We start from the raw sequence: 20049 nt of genomic DNA, 5'->3' as shown, positions 1-20049 counted from the left end.
GATCACTTAGACTTGCTTGCCATCCAATCTTTTCCATTGGCTCCTCGTGAGTGGCCAGATCAAAATGGCAAACAGATGTAATAGGCAGAAGATGCTTTTTATTTGCTTTAAAGTTTGTGTCAATTTGCCCATCATCAAGATGTGTCCCTATACCTCTACAAGTCTGTATTAAAATACCAATAATGAAAATTTAGAATATAAGAAGTGTCCATAAGAATTGATGCCTATTGTAAGACTGTCTTTGGTAGTCTCATTATCCACAAGATGATTATTTGCTTCCTCTGTTTGCATTATTTAAGGTTTTAACTTGGATCACACTTTATTCTTCCACACAGATCCGTAATGCCTCCTGCCTGCCTCTTTCAAGATGGAGGAGAAACCTGTGATAGAGCCTACTCAAGTGGTATCTAAACTCAAACTTTCCACCAAGGTAGAAGGCACAGGACACTGGCTGGTGGAAGATCATGCTCGAATATGGGAAGTTTTAAAGACAGAGGAGGTAAGCCAACTCTAACTGACGCAATTGTTGCGATGATGGATTTGCTCATATCCAGAATTGTAATTCTTAGCACAGCCAGCACCACGGGCCTGCTGGGGCCTCCTCAGGGGCTGCAGGCACAGCCATGACTGGAGAACAAGAGTCTGGGTGTGTCCCATGGGTATTAATGACTACACAGTGATTCAGGCAAAGGAGGTGACACTTCAAGTAGGCTTTAAAAAGAATGGTCTGAGTCTTATATGCTTGTAGTCTGCACTTTGGCCTCAGATTTACCATGGCATAGCTGGAGGCCACCCTCTTCCTGTCTTCTCCCAAGGCTGCCCTTCTGTTACCCTTTTTCCTCTCTCGAGCCTATTATACCAAAATTTCATTTTGGCATATCCAATACTGTGTGTGTGTGTGTTTGTGTGTGTGTGTGTGTGTGTGTGTGTGAGAGAGAGAGAGAGAGAGAGAGAGAGAGAGCGAGCGAGCGCACATTCAAGGTGGGTGAAGATAATCTTCTTATTCTTTCAGTGGCAATTATAGATTATAGCTGTCATCTTATTAGGTGTTTGAGGTAAAATCATAAATACTAGATATCAAAGAACTTCTTCACTATATACATATTTGAATGAAGGGTTGAAAAAGGAAGATTGGAAAAGAAAATGGGGATGTTCACCTACACATGGGAAAGTTCTAACTTCACTGAGCTTAGGTTTTTTCTTATGTGCACTAAAGCTGGAATGAAAGTTATTGGTTTTAATACATAGGAAAGAACACTTTAGAGAGAAGTACAAAAACGAGCTTCAAAATAATGACTGTGATGTAGAAATGCAAAAGGCAAAACATAGAATGCTTAGTACATGGTACCAGAAAGAACAACATCTATTTTCTGAGGGGACCTAGGTGGTATTCATTATCTTGGGTGGTTGTCTAGGATCTGGTCTACATATTGCAAACATAGAAAATTGTTTTCTCATATATCTAATAGCAGAATGTTTTTAACACAATCATCATCATCATCATCATCATCAATATCATCATCATCATCATCCTAAGATTAGGAGGAAACTTTGGAAAGTTATGCTGTTAAGAACATACTTACGGGCCTGGGGATGTGGCTCAAGCGGTAGCGTGCTCACCTGGCATGCGTGCAGCCCGGGTTCGCTCCTCAGCACCACATACCAACAAAGATGTTGTGTCCGCCAAGAACTAAAAAAAAAATAAATAAATATTAAAAAATTCTCTCTCTCTTAAAAAAAAAAGAACATACTTACACATGATTGTATGTAAATTTTTTTTCTTGATTGATATTTATTAGGTGGATTTTTTTTAGTTAGATACATGAAAATTTTGTTTTCCAAGTTATTGTCAAATAGTTTTCCAAAGTTGTGCCAATGTATGTGCATAAAATTTTCCCTTGTTTCACGCTCTTGGCAACTCTCAAAATTGTCAAATTTCTGAATTTTTCTATCTAGTTGGTCTGAGATAAAATCTCATTCTTTGATTGTCAGTTTTTTTTTCATCTCATATCCACTTGAGACCACTTTTCTTTTTTTTCCTTTAATATGTAATTGTCTAAGGGTCTAACAATAATTAAACTCACCCCCTCTTCACCCCATCTTAAGATGTCTTTATTTTGAGTGCACTCTTAGGAATATAGTTTAGATGGGTATGGAGTTATAGGCTATTTTCATTCAGTACATTGGAACTATTCCACTGTCCTTTACTTTTCCATTGCTCTGGAGGAGGAGCTAGTTTAATTTTGATTCTTTTGAATATAATATCTTTACCCTTTAATACTTAAACCTTCTTTACATTTTTGCAATTATACAAAACATTAATTCATTCTTCTGTTTTTGGTGTGGATTTCTATTAATTTAATGTTTTGGAATTCATGATGGGTTTCACAAATAATTTCTAGTCTGGAAACATATTTATGATTTTCTTTTCAGATTTGCCTCATTCTTTCGTAACTCCAGTAAGGTTTTATTTTTGCTTTTCTCACTCTTTGTTCATGTCCCTAACCTCTTTCAGGGTTACTATGTTTTTATTCCTCTTGTGTTGCATTCTGGTTTATTTTATATTTATCTTACAATTCACTAATTCTCCCCTCAACAGTATCTAATCTGCTTCTTAACTCAACCATTAATTTTTAAATTTCAACTCTATTTTTGTACTTCTAAAAGTTCATTTTCTTTTAAATCTTATAAGTTTTTCTTTTAGCCTCTTGCTTGCTTTTTGTTCTTATTTATATTTCCTAAGACATGTTTGTCAAGAACCGTGAAGGGTCTGAGGTTTTACTTCACATGCAAATTAACTTGGTACAATTTTGTGGATGCTGAATGATGCCATGAGACTCTTGGCTCAGAGCAAAAGACTTTAGTATTCACAATAAAAGCAGTAGTCAGAGTATCATGTGTGTTTTGGTTTCCTATGTCCTGATTCGTATAGGAGTGACATAGGTGAACCTAGATAGATGTCTGCACCAGAGAGGAACACTGAGCTTGAGAATCTTTATAGTAGGCAGTAAGCAGTCTTGCATTTTGAGCTACTGGTAGATATTAGCACATCCCTCAAAATTGCCTGTTACATGGTCAGCCTGAAAAATGATGTAGGTAAAAATTAGTTGGGGACTTGAATTTGTGGCATATATAAGAAAACATGCAGGAACAAGAGAGGCCCATGGAGGACTGTTTCCTAACAATTGTAAATCTAATGGTTTTATATTCAGAGTCTAGAGATTCCCAAAACTATGGGTCTTATTCTACTATCTGTTTTTCTTGTTGGACCTTTTATATGATTTTTTTTGTTTATTTGTGATTTTTGACTGTGAGTTCATTTGTATTGTAATAAAAAGAATTCTCTTCATGGAGAATTTGCACTTGTTTCTGGAATCAACTGGAAACCACTTCAAAGTAAATTCTTAGCTTGATTTTTTAAAAAAAAAACTGTTCAATATGAATACAGAGTAGAAACCTATGCAAGGACAGTCTTGTAGTGGTAAATTCTAAGGGGTGTGGATAACTCCCTCTTGCTATCCCTACTCAGCACAATATTTCAAGATAATCAACTTTCCTTATATTGTTATGGAGAAATATTACTAGTTCACTCCAATGCTGAGGGAATAGCATTTTGGGGTCTCAGATTTATGTAGTGGGGTTTCCTATAGATTCTTTCTATTGAACCAGTCCTAGGCTTTATATTATTCTTTCTTGTGTGTTTTTAGGTAATAAAGCCTATGTTAACTAGAATAACATAGAGCTGTATCTAAATACTATCCAAAATTTAAGTAGCTTAACCCAATAAAAGTTTATTTCTCAACCACATACTAATCCAGTTTAGGTGTTTCTAGTGAGGGTGCTTGCTTTTCTCTGTGTGGTAATTCAAGGACCCAGATACTTCCTTCTTGGATCTCTAAAACTCTGCGGCCTGGCAATCTTCTATATCAGCTAGCAATTAAAAAGGTTGACCTAAAACAAAAATCAGAAATACTTTGGAATTAATCTAACCAAGGAGGTGAAAGATCTCTGCTATTAAAACTATAAAACACTGAAGAAAGAAATTGAAGAGGCTCAGAAGATCAAAAGAACTCCCATATTCTTGAATACGCAGAATTAATACTGTCAAAATGGTCATACTACCAAAAAATAACATATACATTCCATGCAATCCCCATCAAAATGACATTCTTCACAGAACTAGGAAAAAACAGTCCTAAAATTCATTTGGAAGAATAAGAGACCCAGAATAGCCAAGGCAATTCTGACAAGAAAAGTGATTCAGGACACATCACAATACCCATTCTCAAATTATACTGCAGAGCTATAGTGATAAAAACAGTGTGGTATTGGCATTCATAATAGACATGAAGACCAATGGATGAGAACAGAAGCTATAGAAACAAACTCAAATTTTTACAAGCATCTGACACTTGACAAACTGCAAAAAAAATATACATTGTAGGAAAAGCAACTTTTTAAATAAATGATGCTGGAAAAACTAGATATTCATATGTAGAAGAATGAATTTAGGTCCCTATCTTTCACCCTGCAAAAAAGTCAAATCAGAATGGATCTAAGATTTTGGAATTAGACCAGAAACCTTACAACTGTTAGAAGAAAACACAGCATTAATACTCCATTTATATAGGTTGGGTACCAACTTCCTCAACAAGATATCTAAAGGTCAAGAAATAAAATCAAGAATCAATAATAGGATGCCATCAAATTGAAAAGATTCTACAGAGCAAAGGAAATGATAAGAAAGTAAAGAGAGAGCCTATATAATGGGAGAAAATCTTTGCTATTTATTCCTCCGACAGGGGATTAATATTCAGAATATATAAAGAACTCAAAAAACCTCAATGCCAAAAAGGGAAATAGTCCAATCAATAAAGGGGCAAAAGAACTAAACAGGAACTTCTCAAAAGGAAGAAACACAAATGGCCACGATATATATGAAAAGATGTTCACCATCTCTAGTAATTAGGGAAATGCAAATCAAAGTTACACTAAGATTTTTTCTCACTCCAGTCAGAATGGCAGTTGTCAAGAACATCAATAATAATAAATGCTGGTGAGGAGGTGGGAGAAAAGGTATACTCTTATATTGTTGGTGGGACTGCAATTAATGCAGCCAATCTGTAAAAAAGTGTGGTGATTCCTTAAAAACTAGGAGTGATTCCACCATATGACCCAGCTATCTTCTTGCTATTTATCCAAAAGATAAATCAGCATATTATAGTGATACAGCCATTTTATAGCAGCAGAATTCACATTAGCCAAACTATGCAATCAACTCAAATGCTAGTCAATAGATGAATGGATTAAAAATGTGGCATATATTCACAATGGAGTTTCACTGAGTCATAAAGAAGAATGAAATAATGGCATTTTCTGGTGAATGGATGGAAATGGAGAAAATTATGCAAAGTGAAATAAGCCAGACTCAGAAAATCAAGGACTGAATGTTTTTTTTCACATGTGGAAACTAGAGCAAAATAAGGGAAAGAAGGCAGTTGGGGAGGATAGGATGTCTTAAAAATCCAGGGAAGATCAGTGGAGTAGAAGAAGGGGAACCAGAGTGAGGGAGGAAGGAAGGGAAAGGGGAAGATAAATGGATGAATAAATAAAATCATGTTAACTCAGATATAAAGGTACCAAAAGGAATTTCACCTTTATATATGTGTAGAAGAGAGGACGTTTAGCAGAGAGGAGAGAGAATAGGGAGGAAGGAGGGGAAGAAAAGTGGGGAGAGAATGGGGATTGAAATCAAATTCCTTGCATATATGATTCTGTCAAAATGAATCCAAGGACCATGTGTAATCATAATACACGAATTTACAAAAAGAGGTTGAAGAAGATACACTCAATTCTTAACCCTCTTGGACTAGAAGTGACATGCATTATATCAGCTCCTACTCTGTGACTGAGGTCTAGTTCCACTACCCCACAGAGATGTGAGGGAGGGAGGTTGGAGAAATGTAATGCCCAGTTGGGCAAGTACTTACAGTGCTGGCCCAGTACATGGAAAGGCAAGGCAAGTACAAATTGAATTTTGGTGTACAGTTAATAAATATTACCAAAAAAGAAAAAAACAAAAAAAGGCTAAAATGTACCTGGTTTGGCCAGTGATCTCCAAATGAAGCTATCTTTTTTGTTTTTGTGTGTGTGTGGTTCCCAGGGATTGAACCCAGGAGCACGGAACTACTGAGCCACATCATCCCCAGTCCTTTTATTTTTTATTTTGAGATGGAGTCTGCTAGTTTGCTTAGGTTCTTGCTAAATTGCTGAGGCTGGCTTTGAACTTGGGGTCATCCTACCCCAACCTCCTGAGGAGTAGCTGGGATTAAAGCATGTGCCACCTTCCCTGTCTAGAAACTAATGCTCTTCTTTGTGGGTTCTACTTTCTTTTAGGTTTTGATTTTTAGAATTAATTTCTTTCCAGCTTACCAATGTACTGTAAAAGGTATTTTAGTTCTATTTTATGAAGCATTTTTAGTGGGAGAGTCAGTTAGGGTAATTAGTCCACCATACTGCTAGAAATGTGAGTTATCTAAAACTTTAAAATCTAGATTTTAAGAACATGTATCTTTAAAAAAATTATTTCACTGGGTTAGAATCATCTTAGGTAGTACTGAATTTGCATTATTTTTTGGTCATATTTAGTTAAGTACTTGTTTACTACTGACTTCTAATCAATTAAAAGTTTTATGTAGGTACAAGTTATTATCAAGTATATTGAAAGTTAAAGTATTATTTTCATTTTCAAAGTAGTGATTAATTGTAACTATTCCAAATATGCTCTCTAGATATAAATATTTAATTTTAAGTTATAAATAAAACCTGTATGTAGTAGAAAATATTGAATTGTTAAGGGGGGTCAAATACAAAAACCAAATATCCCAATAAAATATCAGCATTTTTTATTTTTAAAAGTGGGCAAGAGTAGAGGGAGGATAGGACATGTTTTGTGGTGATGAAAATGTTGCTTTTTGATCACTTTAGTAGCTTATGTGGGGGCACATATTTGTCAAAACTCATTGAGCTATATATACACTTAAAATCGACATGTTTCATTACATGTAATGGTACCTCAATAAAGTTGATCTTAAAAAAGGGCAATGGATGATACATCAGAATTGTATCACTCAATAACAACAGCACAGTGGTGCATGTTAAATGGTGCTATGGATGGTGGATGTGTCTGCAGGTGTTTTGAGAGCCTGGCGGGTATGGTCCAGCCTGGGTCTGAGTGTGCTCATGTACAGGGTTCAGGGAAGGCGAGCTCCCCAGCAAGCTAGTACCTGAGATCACTCTTCAGGGAAAAGGAGGAATCAGACCCGCAAATAGAATTTTAGAAGGGCAATCAGATAAAATATTCATTGAAGAAGGAAATCTGTGTTAAGGGAAGTATCAGAGAGATTGTCCTAGAGTTTGGAGCACCTTAAGCATTCCTCTTATCTTAAATGTAATGATAAGAGATGACACCGAGAGGGACCAAATAATGAAAAGTCTTGCTTCTCACTTAGATTGAAAACTATCCTGTGAGTAGGGGGTCAATGAAGAGTTTTAGGAAGGGGTAGTGACCAGGTCAGATTTATTTTTCAAAAATGCAACTGTCAGTCCTGTGTGGGATGCCCTACAATGCTGCAAAGCCACTCAAGCTCACACTGGTCTCTCTCTTTGTTCACATTGGGTTGGTCAGAGCTAACCCGGGGATTATTTGGGTTGTTCTATTTTTCTCTCCAGCCAGACTGTCTGTCTTTAAAATCATACCCATTAGTCTTAATTCTGCTTCACTTACAATCCCAAAGCACTGACACACTATTGGATCCAGATTGAAATAAATGCTTGGTGATTGATTGGTGAGTCATTTTCACTATTTAATGATAATGTCTTATTTCTCTAAATCATGGCGTAAACCAAAATGTTGTCCTCTCTATCTCTGAGTGTAAAAGAGATCCACTCATTTGATGCACTATTGGATAGCATTAAGTCATGGTGATTTTTGTGTATTTATTTTTGGTATTGCTGATTGAATTTGCTTTGGGTCATCCACTAAGCATGGGGCTTATCTGTGTTCATTATTTTACATTCGTAAGAATGCCACCCAAATAAGTGATACTCTCTGTGGTCATGGAACAGAGATGTTCTGTGTGAAGTTAATCCAGTGGATGCCTGTACAGAGACTGGATAGATGACCTCTTCCTCTCTCCAGATCAGGAATGGGGCCCCACATTGAAACATCACATTCTTGGAGGAGGAAATAGTAATGTGATCATCAAGCATGCTTTGGAGATTAAATCATACTCATCTGAGCCACAAGAAGAGGGAGAACTTAAAAAAAGCTGGATGACAATTTGAACAAGCAGTGGGAGTGCTTTGTATTAAATTCTAAAGAGCCAGCTCTTGCTGAACTTGAAGGCTCTGCTTTGAAGATAGAGCTAGGGTTTTCCTTTAGGATTCTAAATTAATTCCTTTTTCTTTCTGTCAAAATTTTCATATGAGGCAAAGGCATAGAAATTTACTTCCTAGGAAGTTATTAATATATAAAAATGCTTTGAAGCATGGGTCTCTAAGATGAGTAAAGTAGACGTATCATTAGTAATGAGAAATAAAATAGATTGAATAGTATTCATTGAAGTCTGTAAGGGAGGGAAAATACCATTATGGGTACCTACTTCAGATTAATAACTGTGCTTGGCAATTTCATATTCATCAACACATTTAAGGGTCATAGCCATGGGAATATTTTTATTTAACTCGTAAGAATGTTTTATGTTTATTTTTTATGCCCTTTGCAAAGGCTGTCCCTGCTGCAAAGGACCAGCTAGCATCACTGCTTTGAGAGCTGTAGAGATATTTAAAAATTATAATTAGTAGTGCCTATTAATTATTCAGAATAATGGGGTTCTGTGTGAAATTTTTGCACATGCTTTCAATATACTCCAACTGTATCCCTTCCCTTTCCTCCTCTCCCTGGCTCCTTTCTCTTCCCTAATATCTCCTCCCTCTGGATTCCATATATGAGATATTGTCTCTCTATTCTTATTTATTTTACTTAACATGATAACCTCCAGTTTCATTCATTTTCCTGCAAATGACGTGATTTCATTCTTCTTTATGGCCTCATAATACTCTACCGTGTGTGTGTGTGTGTGTGTGTGTGTGTGTGTGTGTGTCACATATTTTTGTCCATTAATTTGCTGATGGGTATCTAGGCTGGTTCCATAACTTGGCTATTGTGAATAGTGCTACAATAAACATGGACATACAGGTGTCTTAATCATATGACTTTGATTCTTCTAGGTATAAACCCAGGATTGGTTTAGCTGGATTATATGATAGTTCTGTTTTTAGATTTTTGAAGAATTTACCTACTGGTTTCCATAGTGGCTCTACTAGTTAGTTTACATTTCAATAGGGTAAAAGAGTTCCTTTTTCCCACATTGTCTCCAGATTTTTTTTTTTTTTTTTAATAATAGCTCTTCTGACTAGGGTGACATGGACTCTCACTGTATTTTTGACTTTCATTTCTCTGATGGCTAAATAATTTGAGCCTTTTCCTTTTATATATTGGCCATGTGTGTTTTTTTGGAAAATATCTGTTTAGCTCATTTGCCCAGTTACTTGTGAGAATTTTGAAGATTAGAGGTTAAGGTGCATGGCAAAAGATACATAACTGGTACATGGCAGAGTAAGGTTTGAATTCCACTTTGTCGTTCTTCAGTGCTATTGTTTTATTTCCTCATGAGGCCACCACAATTGTTTAAATCAGTCTGACTCTACATTTGGTTTCCCTGCTCAGCCCTAACTAGTCTTGGCCCAGGCAATAAGCTCAGCTCAATACCTGGTCCTAGTCTTGCTTGCAGAGTGTGGCTTGATAACGTCCAGTGTGACCAAACACCCTGTTGAGTCCTAACCTTTTTCCTTCCTCGCATTGGTGGCTTAGTTTTTGTGACCGAGCCTCCACTTAATTTCCCCTCTCCAGTATCTTTCCTAGCCAGCCTAGGCTGCAATAACAAAGTGCCGTGGACTGGGTGAATCATCTCTCACAGTTCTGGAGGCTGGAAGCCCAGGGTGTGAGCATGGTCAGGTTCCAGGGAGGGGTCTCTTCCAGGTGGTAGACACCTGTCTTCTTTGTATGTCCTCACATGGCAGAAAAAGCTAGGGTTCCTCTTTTATAACAGCTGTAATTCCATTCATGAGGACTCCCCTGTTGTGACCCAGATATCTTCCCAGAGGCCCCACCTGTTAATACCATCACATCAGAGGTCAGGATTTCAATGTACAGATTTAGGGGAACACAATCACTCGGTCCATGTCAGTATCCCAGTATTCCATGGAGACTGCACCCCTGCCTTTAACTCCATCCTACTTAAACGGATTCTCCCAAAGTCTGCTTAGCTCTTTGTAGCTTTGTCTTGTGCATACTGAACTGCGCTCCCCATTCCCTAAGCTATTGATTTAGGTCCTGGATATTTTCACCCATGTCGTCCTGAACTCCTGTTGCTTCCTTGGGCATTAATGCTGGCTCTCATCAGAGTTTTCCTATGCCCTACTATTTTTTTTAAATGAGATAGTCATGTGCTGTCACAAGGTGGGATGTAAGGAGGCTGAGGAAAAAGCAGAGTTTGTCATCCTCACAGTTTCTAGAGACAGGTAGCAGGGCATGCCACACAGAGCCACACAGGACAGAAACAACCGTGGTCAGGAGGCAGGGGACAGGAGTGAGGGAAGGGTTAGGGCATCCCTCATTGGCGAGGCAAGGCAGGGGGATCCACCTAGGATTGGCTAGTTTGAATAATTTCAGTGGGCACTAGGCTATGGTGGTCTCTAGTTTTAACCCAGGATGATCAGGCAGAGAAATATTGTCTCCTGAGGTGTACAGGGCATCTCTGGGCCCTTTGTTATTGTTAGGAGTTAGCACTGAGAGTGCAGTCATCTACAGCAAGAAAGTTTTTTTTTGTTGTTGTTGTTTATTTAAAGATTTTGAAGCATAATTATATATATATATATATATATATATATATATATATATATATATATATATATAGAGAGAGAGAGAGAGAGAGAGAGAGAGAGAAATTAAATATCTATAATGTGACCCTGAGACACAGCTGTCACCATGAGACACAGCCTGGTCAGGGAAACCTGTCTAGTTCTAGAGCATCGACTCTGTCTTTTATTCCCCTTCATGGCCCTTGCTGCCCCAGTTTTGCTGTGGTTAAAACTACTTGGGTTATGTCAGTAAGTTTCATAGTCTATTCTAGAGGGGATTGTTTAGTCAGCTTCTGTGTCACTGTGACCAAAATACTCAACAAGAACAACTTAGAGGAGGAAAATCTTATTTTGGGCTCCTGGTTTCAGAGGTCTCAATCCATGGACAGATAACTCCATTGCTCTGGGCCCAAGGTGAGACATCATAAAGGAGCAGAAGGGCCCAGCGGAGGGAAGCTGCTCAGCTCCTGGAGGGGTCAGGAAGCAGAGAGCAAGAAAGACAATGAGAGAGGGCTGGGGTTGTGGCTCAGCGGTGGAGCATTCACCAAGCACACGTGGGGCCCTGGGTTCAATTCTTCAGCACCACATAAAAATAAATAAATAAACAAACAAACAAACAAACAAATAAATAAATAAATAAATAGAGGTATTGTGTCCAACTACAACTAAAAAATAAATATTTTTTTAAAAAAGAAAGATAATGAGAGAGGGGCCACAGAGAAGCTGTACCCTTCTATAGCATGTCCCCAGTGACCCATCTCTTCCAGCCATGTCCACCTGCCTACATTTACCACCTAGTCAGTCCATTCACACTAAAATGAACTAATTAAGTTACAGTTCTCATAATCCAATGATTTTTACCTCTGAATATTTTTGCATTAACACAAAAGCTTTTGGGGGATACCTCATATTCAAACCATAACAGGGGATTCAGAATATCTGAGTTTCATAAGGCTAAGTTTCATTGCTGGTGTGAGAAGATACTTGATTATCATCTCTTCACAGGATCCCTCTGAAGAGATTATCATCTCTTCACTTGACCCTTCTGGTCAGGTTAATGACCCTCCTGCATCGTCCCATGACACTCTGTATCTCTATCTGAAGACTCATTACATGTAACAGTACTGGTATGTTTATGTATTGCTATTTCCCAAACTAGAATAGGTACTCCTCAGCACCGGTCCTCTGTCATGTTCACCTGTATGTGTCAGACATTAGTCAGTGTCTGACACATAGTAGGTACCTAATAAATACCTACTGAATACAGAAAATGTCTAGTATACAAAGAACATGGACTCTGATCTCAACAAATTTATTAATCTGTGCTTCAGTTTCCTCATCTGTGAAGTGGGTATGCCAATAGAGTTTTATGAGAGTTGAGTTATAATATGTAAATTTCTTAGGACAGAGCCTCATCATATAATAAGCAATAGACGCAGACTTTTATTATCGAATTACTGGGGGAAGAGTACTGTCTTAGTCCATTTTCTGTTGCTAATAACAAAATATGACAGACTGAGAACAGATTTATTTTGTCTCACAGTTCTGATCCAGGGTTGAGAGGCTGCACCTGGTGATGGCTTTTTGATGGCAGAGTCCCCAGGAGGCGCAGGGCAACACATCGTGAAAGACAGGGAGTGTGGGCGCGTGTGTGTCCTCTGCCTCCTCTCTTCCTACAATGCCACTATTTTCAATCAGGGGGCTCCACCCGATGATCTTATCTAACCCTAGTCACCACCCCAGGGCCCCGCCTCTAAACACCACAGATGGGTTCCATGTCCACCCTCTCAGTACCTCATAGTGGTGATCAGGAGCTGGCAGACTCTGCGGGTTGCTTCCTGGGTCTAGTCATTTCTTCCCTCCCTCCCTTCCCCCCTCCCATTTTTCCTGTTTTTTCCACCCTCCTTTCTTCATGTACATTTATCGCTTGTTTTATATTCTTTTTCAGTACACCATGAGCTCCTAACAAAGAACTTGGTCTGTTTTACTCAAACTTACATCATTACAGTGTTGAGATATTTGTTGAATGAGTGAACAAATGAACTAACCCACCAAGGAATGGCCAGGTAAACAACTCTGCAGGCATGGTTACCCTGAGAAGAGCTTCCAAGTGATAGAATTTCTGAGGATTAAGGGTGTTTCCTCTGATGTCATATGAGAACAGACCCAAGGCTCAGAACCACAGGTTTCACCGTGTGTGGCTTGTACTTGTCAATCATAGGAAACATTACAATTTTACTAGATTTTGGAGATCAGCAACATATGTACATAGTGAAAACAGTAACAACAAAAGCAAATAGCTGGTGAAGAGAGTCCTCAGTAAGCCAAGGAGTCCTCCCACTCTTGTTTACCCTTATGGTGGGCCATGCTTACAAACTAACTCATTGTTGCCACAAAACATTCATCTTAAGTAGGATGAATGCAGTGCAAGAACAAATGTGAATTGTTTCAAAGTAAAAATGTTGACCAAGAAAACTAAAAAGACAAACACAAAGACTTGAAACATTGTGAAGGAAGAGTTCTGCTCCCTCAAGGTGGGAGGAGGAGCTATGTTAAAGGAATAATTGAGGGTGATAGAATTTGGGGAACACAAGAAGAGCCAGGATATCCAAAGGGTGTCCAGAAATAGTTTTAATTTTCTACCAGAAGTTCAAGCTGCTGATGATACTGTCATGAAAGGTGATTCCCTAACTCTCAGGACTTACTGGAAGAAGTGTCACCCAGACCCCAAGTACCCCTGAAAGGACAGTTATCCACTTTTGGCAGGGAGCTCAGTGTCGTGTTTTTTCTGAGGCCAGGCAACACAAGAAAGGAGGTGCAGGGGCTGAATTGTCCCAGGCCTGACTCAGAGCCACACAAGGGTGGGCAGGGAGCAGCAGAAAGAACTTGAACTGAGAAAAGAGCTAAATTATTCAGCCTTACATTCCATACTGTGTTTATTTTTTGTTTATTGTGAAAACAAAATATGGGGCACTGTAGAAATCATAAAGGATGGCCTACTTTTAAAGTCTAGTATCTGTATAAAGTCTTTTCACAGCACAATCGCAAGATCATAGTCATTGTAGGACCAGGAGAAAAATTTCAGGGGCCATCTAGTCTGAATGCAGCTTGTCATTTGTCATCCTTAACCAGTGGGGGTGAGTCAGCCTTTTAATGCTGCTTTTCTCAATTTTCCTTGATGGTCGTGTTTCTTTTGCATTGGAGAAACTTCCATGGCATTTTGTCACCCCTTAATTTCTCATTCTTCAGCTAAATGAACCACAGTGCTTGTGAATGCGTGTCCTGGTTAACTTAATTTTCTGCACATTTATGAGAAAGAGCAACACACAACCCAGAGCAGATACTTAATCGATGTTTGTTAAATGAATGGATGAATAACATATGTGAAAACACATTCTCTGGCTCACAAAGTTCAAGTTCCTTCCAAACATGAATAGAGTTTGAGGATGTGAACAATAAAGAGCAAAGCACTATGTATTTCAGACTTGAATAGAATTGGTTTGAAGATGGTTTGACATTAACTGGCTATATTAATTTGCAGTTAATTAGTTAATCCTTCGAGTCCCAGTCTTTTTTTAAACATCTATAAATTGTATATAATAATATCCTTAGAGAAAGTTGAATATGTGATGTATATTAACCATCCAGCACAATGATTGACACATAACAATGGCTTAATAATATTGAGTCCCATTTTAACTCTGGTTTCAGGATTGACCCCAAAACTATTTGAGTTTTGGGTCTTTGAAAATTGTGTTTAGTAGACTGGAAGTCATATGAAAAACTAACATTTGTCAATTCCAAGTAGTGGTAACATGAATATGATTATATTTATGCTTTTCTGTGTCTTTTATACTTCTAGAAATTAAACTCACAAAAAGTGATAAATAAAATGAAAGTTAATAGAGGAAAACCTCTAAAAGAAATTAATCACTACCTTAGTAAATAAAGAATAGTGAATCAGGTTATTCACTTGAATTCCATTAAGTTACATTTGTTGAGTAACTTCTATGAACTGGACTGATACATCCTCTCCCTTGTGGAACTTAAATTTCAGTGGGAAATGAAGATTTTTAAAATAAAAGCTTTGGGCATGTTAATGGAGCAAGTAAAAGGGAATATATAAGGTTTTAAAGGAGCACACATGGAGCACATTTTACCTGAATTTGGGAGGTTAGGAAAAATTAGAAGTGATCAACGATGTTTAGAAGTAAGTGATGTATGGGCTGCACTGGAGAATGGGCAGGGCAGAGGGGAGTGGTCTATGGCACAGAGACAGGGGGGAGTGGAGAACAGAGGGTAGTTCAACACAACAGAGACTGGTTCGTTGGAAGGAGGTAAAGGAGGGTGGGGAGTGAGGTCATGAAGGGACCTGTAAGCTTTGTACTTCCTTAATGTCACCCAAAACATCAAGACCCCTTTGGCCGCTGTGAGATCTCCCTTTGTCCTGTGTTGCTGGTGCTCAGGAACCTATTGTTGTCTAGTGTCTGATAGAAGGCTGTGTTTTGTGGGGAGCCTGGAATCGCATTGCTGCTATTTTTAGTGAACAGAAACTAACTTTCACAACTTCAAGTGAAGGAAATTTGCATAGAAGTTCTGTTTTCTACACATTTCCAGTCTATGAACTTTTCCAAGGATCTATTCTGAGCCAAAGCACATCGGGTCGGCCTTCATCAACAACAGATATAAGTAGAGGCTTGTTTAGTGTGTTTCCTGGATTTTCAAAGAAACAGACTGGAAGACAGCTTTTGGGAACTTAACTTGTATATAGACAAGCTTTGTAATAAAAAGTTCACTTTATCATATTTTTCTTAGACTGCTGATGTCCTCTTACATCAGTTGGATCATGTTTGTGCCTTGACCTTGAGGTTAGACAGAGTTTTTGAAACTATAAGTAATTTTACAATCCAGAAGATTTTTCTTTCAACACAACCAATGGCATTTCTCCATTTTCTGTGGAGTTCGGATGATTTGAGTTTGGTTTGGAGAATCTGGAACACGGTTGCTCTGTAACAGAGACAAAGGATGATTACGTTGTAATGACAGTCATGTGCTCTATCTGATCATGTTTAAACACAGGGCCATTACACATGGCTTCATAATGGAAAATAAACTAGCCAGACAATTCAGTATATACAAACCATCTGGTGACCTGGTCTGTGACTCCTCAAGAGAGGGAGTTGATAGAAAAACTGATGATCGGAGATTGTGATTTGCCCAAAGTTGCAGAATAACATCATTATACTCTAACTCCCAACTGTTGCTCCATATACTTGGTTTTTTACAAACCTAAGATTCTCAAAGACATTAGAATTTTTGACCTTTAGTTATATGACAAAGTTTTTGGTCATTCTCTTAATTTGGAAGCATACCTCTGGTTGTCATTTAACTTATTGCTTATGATAGTCTTCCCTTCTTCTACTCTCTGTTCTGGTCTGCCCCTTTCTCTGTCCCCACCAATATAAGAACGTTCATGTTTCATTGGTAGTGGGATACTTAAAAGGGCAGGTCATCTTTACAGTAATTTACATTTTGCTTTACACATACATGAAAATCTTTGAGTTACAACTCTGGGTAGGAGTTTTCTTTCCTCTAGTTGTATCCCCCTCCCCCCTTATTTAATGTGCTCAGTAGTTCAGAACAGGATCTGCTTATTTTTTGGCTCAATTTCCACCTCCTGGTTGTGACTTTTGAGATGTATATATGTAATCCTGTTCTCCAAGGAAGATCTAAGGAGACCCGGTTCTGAGGCTGGGTTAACCACCATGAGGCACAGCTGGTGCAAATCAGCATGATGCACCAATAGCTCAGGGTTATTGGCAGAGCTTGTGTTTAGAATTATATAGGAAAGAAGAAAAGGGGCTCTGTATTACAGCATAGAGAAGGGAGGAGCTGGGGAGGGAGAAGAGGGGATATCAAAGATCAACAGAAGGGGAAGACATGAACAGAGTAGGGATTTTCCTAGTGACCTCGTAAATAAGTAATAAGGGGAAACTATATACTGTGTAAAGTTTTATTAAGTTAAATAAAATATAATGTTTATATATAATTTTTGATGGTTTGAAAGATTGGAGGCACCTTGTTTTACATAATATGTTCCTGTCCCTTATGCAGGTAAACAAAACTGTGGGGTAGCTTGAGAGCCCATGGGGAACTGGGAGGTTCTTGAAAGAAATTAAGAAGAATGGAAAATCTAGGATGAAAAATGGGCATGAATTCCATATTCCATATTATCTGTCCTCAGCCTGATTTGATATATGTCATCATGGTTCAATTACATGTCTCAGGTTTTGGTTCAAGATGTATATGGTTAGCATAAGTCTCTCTTAGTAGGGGAACAGACTTTCCCAGATCATTACCAAAATGAGCTCAGGGTTCAGAGGATTAGCTGAATTTCCCGAGGCCTGGATTCATTGCTACTTTTTAGGCAAATGAGCAGTGTTAGGTGGAACAATTTCTAAAATAAATGATTCTATTCTAGTCTTCTGGTAGATTGGTTCACTTGGAAACACTGTTGGGCCCAGGAACTCCCCTAGACTCTTCTCTCAATCCTTCAAGGGACACCTGTGACTGGGAGGAGCAAAGAAGGCAAGTCTCCCTCTTCTCCCAAAGCACAGACCCACATCATAGGGGAGCAGGGGAGCTGCCTGTATTTTTATGATAAGGGATTAAAAATGTTGACTCTTATTTGTAGCATTGTAATTTTTTTTTTCTTGTGAGTAAAGAGTTTAGAGCTACAGATGTGCTCAGATTTCAAGGCATATGAGAGGATCCTCAGCCCTAACTCCAGAACATCATGTGAGTTAGCTCCCAAGGTTAATTCCAGGTTAAGACCAACGTGTGAGATAACCCCTAAGGTTAATGCCAGGCCTCTAGATGCACTTCAGATACTGGTACATGTAGTATTTCAGATATTGTTTTTTTTTTTTTTTTGTGGGTTGTGTTGGAAACTTTAAATAAGGAGATAGGCACAAATGTGAAGAAAGATGATTTGTATCTTTTTATGAATGATAGGAAAACATCTGTGTTGGGGTCTGTAATCTAAATGAAAAAATAAGGTATTTTATGCCTGGTGTGTGGGTGAAGAACATACTCGTGAAGGAAGAACTGGGTTGTATTGAAGAGCTGTCCATTTATAAGAGAGAAAATTAGTATCTCATCAGCATGAAAAAATGCACAGATCAAACAGACTAAAAGGTTAATTCAGTTTTTATATGAAGTATTTTATATTAAAAGTTAGGTATCATGGAATCTCATAGAGCTCATTTTGACCTGTAAAAATGTATAACATTCTTTTATAAAAAAATTTTTACTGATGCTTTATACATAATAGTGGTATACATTGTGATATATTTGAATCTGCATATAACATAATTTGGTCAGTTTCATTCCCCACTTCCTCCCCTTTCCCTCCCAAAGAGAATATTCTTTTTTTTTTTTTTTTTTTTTTTTTGGAATTCACCTGTGCATGTCTCTGGTGTACTTCAAAGAATACATCAGTTTAAATCAGAAAGTGTCCATGGATGCCTGTCCTAGAAGTTTCACATGCAGGACCTCTTTGTCTGTGGGAGAGAATGGATGTCTGAAATGGGAACCAATCTTAGAAATAAAGGCATTTGAAGCTGGGCATGGTGGTGCATGCCTGTTATCCCAGTAATTTAGGAGGCTGAGGCAGGAGGATCAAAAGTTCAAGGCCAACCTGGGTAACTTGGTGAGACCCTTTAATATATGACAGTGGAATGCATTAAAATACATATTACACATACAGAGCACAATTTTTCATATCTCTGGTTGTATACAGAGTATATTCATACCAATTCATGTCTTCATACATGTACTTTGGAAAATGATGTCCATCACATTCCACCATCATTTCTAATCCCCTGCCCCCTTCCTTTCCCTCCCACCTCTCTGCCCTATCTAGAGTTTATCTATTCTTCCTTTGCTCCCCCTCCCTACCCCACTGTGAATCAGCCTCCTTATATCAGAGAAAACATTCGACATTTGTTTTTGGGGGATTGGCTAACTTCACTTAGCATTATCTTCTCCAACTCCATCCATTTACCTGCTGTTCAGTAGTTTTTACTCCCAAAGAGAATATTCTTAATGTTCTAAATGGAGTACTTTTCTTCAAGGAATTATTTTATTGGGAAAATGGGCCATAGTGTGACAGCCTTCTTAAGCAGAAATGGGTTGTCTCTGAATATGTAACTATCTTCTATCTGGCAACCAGTCTAGTTGTACAGATGTTTGAGATCTGCTTGGTGGTGTTATTCCTCATTCATTTGGAACAAATACCAGGCGGTGTGATTTTAATGTTACTAATATGCTTTGTGTCATTTTCCAAGAGTAGGATAGATTTAAACTAATACATCTATTCTACTTTGGACCAGTTCCTCTTGTCATCAAAGGTATCCATTTTTTTAAACAGCTGTTTGGGTTTAGGGCTACAGGAAATGGCCCCCAAACAGATCAAAGCTAATTGGCCCCAGAGTAGGCACATTCACGCCCTTGGTGTCATTAGCCCTGTGCTGTGCTGTAACTAGCTGAAGTAGCCTGCCCTAGGGGAAGGTCCACTTCCCTGAAGAAGCTTCAGCATTTAGGAATGATCTAACAAGGTTTATGATTTTGCTGAGCTACCCTGCTTTTACCTCAGTGATGAATGCTTAAATGATGAGTGAGAAGAAGGAAGATTCTGTGCTAATCCTGGGATTAGTTGTTCTGGGGCCACTGTCAGGTAAAAAAAAAAAGATAGAGTTATGCCTGTTTTATAGGGTTTACATCCAAGCCAATGCCAGTGGATTTTTTTACTCAGATAAATGTGGTTAACTTTGTTCCACCATGAAAGCCATTGAGGTATATTTTGGCCAATAGGAAGCCTCCATATATACCACATATAAAAGTTGTATGATAGGTGACACTTTGAACACAGTGGACCCTTTGAGTCTCAGTTTTGCCTTCCCTCTTCATACTATCTGCATCATTAATTGCATATGACACACAACTAACTCTGACCCTGAAATGGATTCTCGAAGCTGTAGTTCAAGACTGTACACAAGAGCAAAG

The 20049-nt window shown here is 38.2% G+C and overlaps 1 protein-coding gene across 1 annotated transcript in view; it reads left to right on the top strand.

Moving 5' to 3' along the window:
• Window positions 1-367: 367 nt before the first annotated feature.
• Rgl1 (ral guanine nucleotide dissociation stimulator like 1) overlaps window positions 368-20049 on the top strand; it is a 145761-nt gene continuing 126079 nt past the window's right edge. The window contains exon 1 of the mRNA XM_026392845.2: window positions 368-499. Coding sequence (XP_026248630.2) covers window positions 368-499 — 132 coding nt within the window. The remainder of the gene's footprint in view (window positions 500-20049) is intronic.

Source organism: Urocitellus parryii, chromosome 9, assembly GCF_045843805.1.
Source record: "Urocitellus parryii isolate mUroPar1 chromosome 9, mUroPar1.hap1, whole genome shotgun sequence".
Classification (NCBI taxonomy): Eukaryota; Metazoa; Chordata; class Mammalia; order Rodentia; family Sciuridae; genus Urocitellus; species Urocitellus parryii.
Note: the sequence above shows the minus strand (reverse complement) of the source record. Positions and strands in the feature narration are given on the sequence as shown.